Source organism: Cynoglossus semilaevis, chromosome 18 (genome assembly GCF_000523025.1).
Source record: "Cynoglossus semilaevis isolate Cse_v1.0 chromosome 18, Cse_v1.0, whole genome shotgun sequence".
NCBI lineage: Eukaryota > Metazoa > Chordata > Actinopteri > Pleuronectiformes > Cynoglossidae > Cynoglossus > Cynoglossus semilaevis.
This window is the reverse complement of record NC_024324.1, coordinates 1,690,566-1,699,065: the sequence shown is the minus strand read 5'-3', so window position 1 is coordinate 1,699,065 and position 8,500 is coordinate 1,690,566. Positions and strand designations below refer to the sequence as shown.

The 8,500-nt window shown below is 43.7% G+C and overlaps 2 protein-coding genes across 5 annotated transcripts in view; both read left to right on the top strand.

The window, feature by feature from the left end:
* Positions 1-5,332, top strand: part of rnf19b (ring finger protein 19B) — a 9,984-nt gene extending 4,652 nt beyond the window's left edge. Inside the window, 8 exon segments of the mRNA XM_025065106.1 lie at positions 380-579; positions 1,236-1,380; positions 1,471-1,633; positions 2,808-2,925; positions 3,043-3,183; positions 3,281-3,470; positions 3,559-3,693; positions 4,097-5,332. Coding sequence (XP_024920874.1) covers positions 380-579; positions 1,236-1,380; positions 1,471-1,633; positions 2,808-2,925; positions 3,043-3,183; positions 3,281-3,470; positions 3,559-3,693; positions 4,097-4,547 — 1,543 coding nt within the window. The 3' untranslated portion in view covers positions 4,548-5,332.
* Positions 5,333-6,917: 1,585 nt separating this feature from the next.
* ndufs5 (NADH:ubiquinone oxidoreductase subunit S5) lies at positions 6,918-8,285 on the top strand. Of its 4 annotated transcripts, none has more exons than XM_008331002.3 (3): positions 6,918-7,074; positions 7,790-8,003; positions 8,095-8,285. In XM_008331002.3, exons 2-3 carry the CDS (start codon positions 7,800-7,802, stop codon positions 8,197-8,199), a joined length of 309 nt encoding a protein of 102 aa, XP_008329224.1. In that variant the 5' UTR covers positions 6,918-7,074; positions 7,790-7,799; the 3' UTR covers positions 8,200-8,285. The 4 variants fall into 4 exon arrangements, with proteins under 4 accessions (XP_008329224.1, XP_008329225.1, XP_024920875.1 ...); XM_008331003.3 differs by having other exon boundaries at positions 6,938-7,092; XM_025065107.1 differs by having other exon boundaries at positions 7,025-7,102.
* Positions 8,286-8,500: the final 215 nt, after the last annotated feature.

The window sequence follows — 8,500 nt, the reverse complement described above, 5'->3', positions numbered from 1 at the left end:
TAGGAGTTGCAGCAGCAGCCGGAGCAGCAGCAGCAGCAGCAGCAGCAGCAGTAACAGCAGTAGCAGCAGCATCAGTATCAGCCTCCAGTTCTTTACTCATCAGTACAAACTGTCCTCTCATTTGTAAACTCTGTTAATGAACCTTTAATTTACTGCAGGACTGTGAGTCACAGACTCAGAAGGAGCCAACGGTTCCATCAGCCGGTGCTCGTGACTGAATTTCTCTCTGCCCTCTCTCTCTCTGCCCTCTCTCTCTCTGCCCTCTCTCTCTCTCCCCTCTCTCTCTCTGCCCTCTCTCTCTCTCCCCTCTGTGTCTCCCCTCTCTCTCTCTCCCCTGTCTCTCTCCCCTCTCTCTCCTCCATCTGTGTCGTCTTCTCAGCTTCGCCGTCATCGCCTCCGGCTGTGCCAGCTGTCCCAGACTGGTTTGTGGCAGGGAGGGCTGCGGGGCTGAGTTCTGCTACCACTGCAAACAGGCCTGGCACCCCAACCAGACCTGTGACTCTGCACGCCAGCAGAGGGCGCAGTCCCTGCACACCCACAGTAACCACTCGCCCAGCTACACACAGGAGCAGGGACCTGGTGAGTACAGAGAAAAAAACAAACGAGGAGAACAAGCTAAAGCTAAAGGTTAGCCAAAAACAAACTAAAAGTTAGCCCCTAAAAAATAATAAAAACCTGTGGCTCCTTCAGCTTGGTTTCCCAGCCCAGGGTGTGGGAAAATTTGGCAAACAAAATAGCTCACATGACATGAGCTACTGTAAGAAATGTTTATCAGCTGAGACACAAGTGATGGTTATCGTTGCCTAGCAACACGTCTGTAAACAGACATAAACAGAAGAGATCAAAGTTAGCAGGAACTTCTACAATTTGGTGTGTGTGTGTGTGTGTGTGTGTGTGTTAATCAGATCTTGATGATCAGTCCGTCTCTCCTCCATCTTCCCACTGCGTCCAGTTTCCCTGTGTTTATCAAATGACGACCGTGACAGACGAGCAGCACTGACTCATAAACAGGCTGTTCCCTCTGTGTCCGTCCGTCCGTCTGTCACACACACACACACACACGAACGCTGAACAGAAACAAAAATAAAAAATAAAGATAGAGATGTGTAGTGATGTAGTACTTGTTTCCCTGCGACACCTGGTTCTTCAGAAGTGAAATGACAGGAGCGAACTGTAGGAGGCGCCGAGTGAAATAACAAAATTCTGTAATTAATTTTTTTTTTTTTCATGTCAAGCTGATGACATCAAGCCCTGTCCTCGCTGTGGCGCTTACATCATCAAGATGAACGATGGCAGCTGTAATCACATGACCTGCGCCGTCTGTGGCTGCGAGTTCTGCTGGCTCTGCATGAAGGAGATCTCCGACCTGCACTACCTCAGGTAACAGAGATGTTGGTGATGATGGGGCGTGAGTGAATCTAAGAAGTTCGACTCAGGTCAGGTTTAAACTTGTCCGTTTCCACCCATCAGTCCTTCTGGCTGCACATTCTGGGGGAAGAAGCCCTGGAGCAGGAAGAAGAAGATCCTGTGGCAGCTGGGAACCCTGATCGGAGCTCCGGTTGGAATCACTCTCATCGCAGGCATCGCCGTCCCCGCCATGGTCATCGGAATCCCTGTTTACGTCGGCCGCAAGGTAAACGCCGATGACGGAATAATTAGGTTGAATTTAATGATGAGGAAACATTTTATAGGCAATCAGATAGTTTTAAAAATGGACATCTAATCCTCAGAAATATTTAAGATAACGAGATAAACATCTTTGAGGCTTCTATAGAACAGCAGTGTTGGGAGAGCGCCACCCTGAGGAACTCCACGGTCAGCACAGACCTAGGATGTACTTCTGGTGGATTCAGATGATCTGTTACTGCTCTGATCTGAGCTCACTGAAGTATTTAAAAAGTACTCGTAAGACGGGAGAAAATAATATATTTAGGACGAACAAAGATCGGAGTTCACAATATGAACATCATTCTGAAGTTTTCGATTTCACACCAACAAACGTCGGAACTTCTCTTATTTCGCATCTCTGTAGTTTTTTTTTTTTTGCTTTAACCTTCGTGTTCAGGTCGTCGTCAGTTTCCTCTCAGTGACAGAAGCAGAAGTGGAAAAACCACAGCGCTGATGTGAAATGAAACCCTCCTCTGTCCAGGTTTCATCACATCATCGCCCACGGCCTCTTTGGAAATGACAGAAAATTCTTTCATTATTAGAAATCAGTTTTCACTTCAGTTCCAAACTCCCACAGACTTCACAGAGTTTGTTTTTGTTCCGTGTTCCAGAGGATGATGTAAAGGCTCCTCCGAAAATGTTGAAAAAACCTGGGTTATATTTAGAAAATGTTTCAGAAACTGAGTTTGATTTTACAGCTGAAAGAAAAATAATTATTTTGTATAAGATTTTGATTTAAAGTATTTTTTTAACGATAACGATAATCGATTTGGTTGTAGTTTTATTGACCAGTTAATGTTTGTTTTTACTGGCTGTACTTCTATATAAGTGAAGCTGGCACTTTGTCCTGTATGGAAAACACAGAATTTTAAAATATCTGAAGAAACCTTGTGAAATTCTTGAAAATCGATCGTTAATTTATTTAATGTTAATGTTGAAACAACAAAAAGAGGCAAAAAAAAACCCCAAAACAAAAACAAAACAAAAACGTAATGAGAACTCTTCTTTTACTTCAGGCAAAGTGACGGGCTACTAATCAGGACATTATCTGTGTTGTTAAGGGGTTGGGTGACATCTAGCGGTCAAAATTGAGAATGCAAACGTCTCGGTGTTAAAACCGTGTCTCTGCTCTGCTGCAGATCCACGCCCACTACGAACTGAAGAAGACGTCATCTCGTCACAGGAGGAATCTGGCCATCACTGGGGGCGTGGCCTTGTCCATCATCACCGCCCCCGTCATCGCGGCTGTCAGCGTGGGTAAGAACCAGTAACGTTAATCGGTTGTTGTTAGTTTTGTTTTTAGCAACACAGGCTGTGTTTTACCCCGGCGGGAAACAATAGCCCAGGTGTATGAACTGTTTCTGTTCCCCCCAGGTATCGGTGTACCGATCATGTTAGCCTACGTTTACGGTGTGGTGCCGATATCTCTGTGTCGTGGAGGCGGATGTGGAGTGAGCAGAGGAAAGGGGCGGGGCGTCCGTATCGACTTTGACGAGGATGACGGACCAATCACAGGTGAGTACTGACTTCCTGTGAGACGTACCTGTATATATACACAGTACATGGAGTTGTAGTATCGAGTACTTTATATTCACACTCCTCCACGCTGCAGTGGCCGACGCATGGCGAGCGCTCAAGTCTCCCAGTCTGGGTGAGAGCAGTCTGGACGGAGCGGTCAGCGGCCTGAGCACCACCTCCCCCAGTGAGGGCCTCTCCGTGGCCCCCGGGGCCCTCGGTGACACGCCACACTTCAACACGCTGGCAGGAGGAGCGCTGGGGGCTCGCACCGGCAAATACAGCAGGTCAGGAATCACAATTATTTATAATTTTTTTAAATTATAAAAAAAAGTTTCATGAATGAAAACATTTTGAATTTGTTGTGTCCTCCAGACTGGAGGTTCAGGCAGCAGAGCTGGCTAAGGAGTCAGCCCAGAGGGAGACGGGCAGCCTGGGGGCAGGAAGTGACTGTGCCAGCACCAGAGGAATGGCCGGATCCATCATTTCCTCCTACACACTACCTGACAGGTCAGAGACGATTTTCTACCAGTTACCAGCGCTCGACACACTGTGGCGCTGTCTCCCTCTCTGGGTTATTTTACCCATTTTTATAACAATATTATAAATGTTTTCCTTAATTATTATTATTTTATATTATCAATATATTTGTTTGTTTTTAGATTTTTAGATGGGGGGTTATTTTAATTTAATTAATTAATAGTATATTTCGGGGGGGGAGGTGGAACGAATGAATTGTTTTTAAATGTTTTTGATGAGGAAAATTCAGTCGACAGACGAGTGTTGTTGTAGATTTAAGCCGTATCTTGAAGCGTCTTTGCTTCAGTTTCAAACCGTGGATTCAGGACGATCCGCTCCACAGTTTGGGACCAATCATAGTTCCTCACAGTTCTGTGTCTCCGTGGTTCCACAGGGAGTGCACCAACCTGGAGATCCAGGTGGACATCGAGACCAAACCCAGCCACCTCTGCCTGACCAGTGAGGAGGACCTGACCCCTCCCCCGGCCTCCGCTGCCATGGCAACCGCCTCGGGAGGGGAGGAGCCTCAGGACTGCAGCTCCAGACGGGGCGGCGCTCTCTCCGGCTCCGCCCTGGGACTGTCGCCGGGGGTGTCGATGAGGGAGGGGCTCCGGGACGTCACGCTGGCTCAGCCGGAGAGCATCCGCAGCGACTTGGAGATGTCGGACACGCAGTCGGACGACATCGCCGAGCTGACGTCAGACGACTGTGACTCCCCTCACCCCAAAAGCTGCCACCTGCTGGCGGGGGGGCAGCAGACTCAGCCTCCGTCCTGCCGGACCCTGAACCCCTCCACCGAAGGCCTTCACTGTCCCACAGACAGCAACGTCATCCTGTACGTCTGAGAGAACCTGGCTCTCAGGATTGCACAAAAAAAAAAACAACAACAAAAAGAAAAACATTCAAACCCCAACACAAAAAAACACCTTTTCCCTGATGTCTCCGTTTTTTTCCCCTGTTTTTTTTTTTTCATGTGTCGCTTTAACGTCTCCCACAACGATCGTTTACTTTGGTCTGTCTCTGTCGATCCACCTGTCACAGTCAGGGTTCTACCTCTGAGATTTCTAAGACGATTATTTATGTTTACTCCTTGGTGCAAAATGCCTTGGCTACTTCAGCAAAAAAAAAAAGTTTGAAGAATCATAAAAAAAAAAATTATAAAAGGAGAGGTACAGAATTTTCCACAAGACAAAAAAGAAATTAGAAGAGGTGAAAGGTCACCAAGCACATCAGAGAGCGGGGCGGGGGGGGATGTCAGGTGAGAATGAATGTGGACTCGACTGTCGTGGCGTTTATTTTTCACTTTTTTTGTTTATTATTTATATTCAGACCCAGACTAGGACGATGATGATGATGACGACGATGATGATGATGATGATGATGATGATGATGATGAGGCATTTTTTTCTGTGTGCATGAGTCCGCATGAGCCACCGACTGGAAATGTGGCCACAAGAGGGGGATAAAGAGAGCAAGAGAAGCTGCACTTGAATCTATGTTCAGAGGAGACTAAACCCGTGGTTCATGGAACACAGGAACATTTGACTTGACATTCTGACAATGATGGCGACAGTGAGGCAGGAACTTTTTCACCAGGTATTCTCAGTCTGGACCTGGACCAAAAAAAAAACCCAGACCTTAAAGTGAAAATGTCAAAGATTATAAAAATCTGTTACTGTGAAAACTTCATTCAAACACTAGACGCTGAATCATCATGACTCTAATCCAGCGACGTAGCTAAAAGTACCGTTAGTTAATTTTCATGCTAGCAAATTTACTAGTTAATACGAGTTAATATTCAGAGAAAGAAAAAATTCATGGTAAACTTTATACACATTTAGATCAATTTAAAGTTAATCAAGAATGGACTGTGTTTGTGCCTCAGGCCATTAACGAAGCTCCGCCCACGTCATTGTCAGACTGTTGTCATTGTGTGTTTGTGTCATGTGACACGGACCGACGCCACAACAGAGCGGCGTGTGTTATTGTCAGTGTTTACTTACTTACTACTTTTCTGGCCACTTGAATGTTGCATCTGCGTCTGTGTGTGTGTGAACGTACAGACCAACGATGAATGTACACCAACGTCTCTGGCTGTTCTTCTTTGTGTGATTGTTGTTTTTTTGTTTTTTTTATTATTTTTGATTGAGCACTCGTGCACTTTATCTGAACTCATCGTATTTATCTTTTTTTTTGGCTGTTCGTTGTTGCTACGTTAACTTCAGTTGCGAGCACTAAAGTCTGTGGTAAAAACCAAAAAACAAAAAAAAAAAATCACCTTCCAGGCCTTTTGTGTTGGATGGAACTGAGGAAGAGTTTGGCTCAAAAACTGACGTCATTTTCTCTGCCTTTTCATAACCTAAGCGTGAATACGGTTTTTGTCAATTCTGTGATGCATATTTTTGCATTTTTTTTTCTTCTGTTACTTCACTGATGAGCAGCTGTCACGTGGTTTTGAAGCCAAACTCTAGAATCTGTGACATCTGTGGAATCTTCCTGTGGGGAAAACCTGGTTTGTTGTCTTCACAAATGGACATTTTAAGTGACTGGTGATTTTCTTCAGGATAATTCTTCTATATTTCAGGAGGTTTCTTTAGTTTAGTCCCTAAAACTAAAGATGCTTCATGTTGTTTTAATCATATGTTTGTTTGTTTTTTAACCACAGTTACATTTTAGCTTCTTACGCCTCTGTTGAAATGTTTTTCTTTTTGGATTTCTTAAGGGAATCTTCATTTTTCTGCCTTCCTAAAGCTTTATGAATGAAGCTGCGTCTGTAACTCAGCAGTGTTCTAGATTGTTCCGCACTTTTCCACTTGTTCCCGGCTGCCTGTCTATAAAAACACACAGTTGTCATGAACGAGGCCCGGCTGCCTGTCTATAAAAACACACACACACAGTTGTCATGAACGAGTGTGCGTGGGTGTTCATGTTCCTGTCGTTCATTTGAGAAAAAGAAAAATGTTTTTAGAGAATATAGAGAGCAATACTGTATTTAAGTGTTAGAACTTTGTTTCCTGTTACTGTGTGTTCTCACACAAACACACGCACACACACGGGACTGTGAAAGAAAAACATGGCGACTTTTCCCTGAGAAAGAAAATAATAAACACAAACTGATGTTGCACCAAATAGCGAGTTTTTTTCTATTTATTTCGATTGTAATATGTCGATATTGTTCCGAGCTGAAGGAACACGGCCAGAGTTCAGACTTTAGTCCCTTAGGTGGCGCTATAATTTTTATTCAAACTGTTGTACTAAGGTTGGAGAAAAAAAAAGAGGAAGAAGAAAACGTCAACGAGTGACGACTTCCGTGTTATGCTTCACTGCCGTAAAGCAGTTCGTGTGGAGCCGTAGACTCGGAGGAAGGTTAAAGTGAGTCCGACGAAACCGGTGAATAAACGTATTTATCGATAATATAACTTTACTAACAGGTTTTCAAACACTTACTTTCAAAGTCAAATGCATTGTTTTAAATATATCTGAGTGTGACGTAGACGTATGTGTCACCATCAGCGCCGTTAGCGTAATCACACTGTCATTGAAGAAGAATCAGAAAAAAAAGATCACGGACGGTGTCGTTACGGTGCACGTTAATGTCGTCATGACAATAATCTTTAAAATATTACAATGAATGACTTTAATATATTTAGATAATTAACGTGAGTTTAAAAGACTATAACTGTCATCCGTTGTTCGCTATTTCGCTACATAGCTTAGCTGGCTAAGTGTCGCGGCTAACAACGGAACGAAGACTATCCTCAGCAACTGTTAATAATACGTACGATCTGCGAACTATTTTGAATATATTTTGAAATTGTCTTAAAAGTACAAAAGAAAATCTAGATTAAAAGCTAAAGAATTGTTTAATCTGAACTCCCTGCACGAATGTGTTGTATTTTATCTGCCGAATTAAATCCTGTGATAAACTCTCGAGTTAATTCATTAATTTGTTTACCAATGTTATACATTATAATTACACTTTGAAATTCGTTAGTGATTAGATGCAGTTGTTTTTTTTAAAGCCCGTCTCAGTCACATTCGTTCTTCTTCTTCCCTGGTGTTGTCTTCTCTCCTCTTCCTCCACCAGCGCCGCCATCATGCCGTTCATGGACCTGCATAAACATTTTGGCCTCGAGCTCGACCGTCCGCTGTCAAATCAGAGCACGAAGCAGCCCTACAGCGTAGCCCCTCGCTGTTACGCCTTCGAAAAGGAGTGGATAGAGTGTTCCCACGGCATCGGCCGAACCCGCGCGAGGATTGAGTATGAAGACTTCATGGAGTGTATGCACCGCAGGAAGACGGTGAGTGTCTCCGTCTCGGCAGTTGTGTGCTGCAGAATTTTTTCCAGAACATTTTTTTCACGGTTTCTTTCCTCTGCTCCCGTCCTTGCAGTTCACCCGGCTCAAAACAATCTTGGCACAGAGAGAGAAGTTGATTCAGGAGGGAAAGTACACGCCACCGACCTGTCACACGGGCGAAAAAGATGTCAGGCCCTGAGGCTCTTCTGTTCACGTTAATCACAAACCAGATATTATTTCCTGTTCACTTGTACTTATTCCCAAAATAAAGTCTTTGACTCTGCATCAGCAGCTCTGTATTTATTTAATAAAAGTCACTGGAAAAAACAAAAACAATTCAAGTGTTAATTAAAGTTACACCAAAATGACCTGAAACACTCATTATATGTATTTATTAAAATATTCAATAAGAAATAGAAATGTGAGAATATTTTAATGTAAAATGTTTGTTTTTTATTTGTTGTTAAAATATATTTTTACATTTCTATGTAAAAATACAA

Coding starts and splice junctions, on each gene's coding strand:
- ndufs5 (XM_008331002.3), top strand. CDS start 7,800: ATGCCGTTCATGGACCTGCATAAACATTTTGGCCTCGAGCTCGACCGT. Junction 8,004..8,094: donor GTATGCACCGCAGGAAGACG/GTGAGTGTCTCC, acceptor CCGTCCTTGCAG/TTCACCCGGCTCAAAACAAT.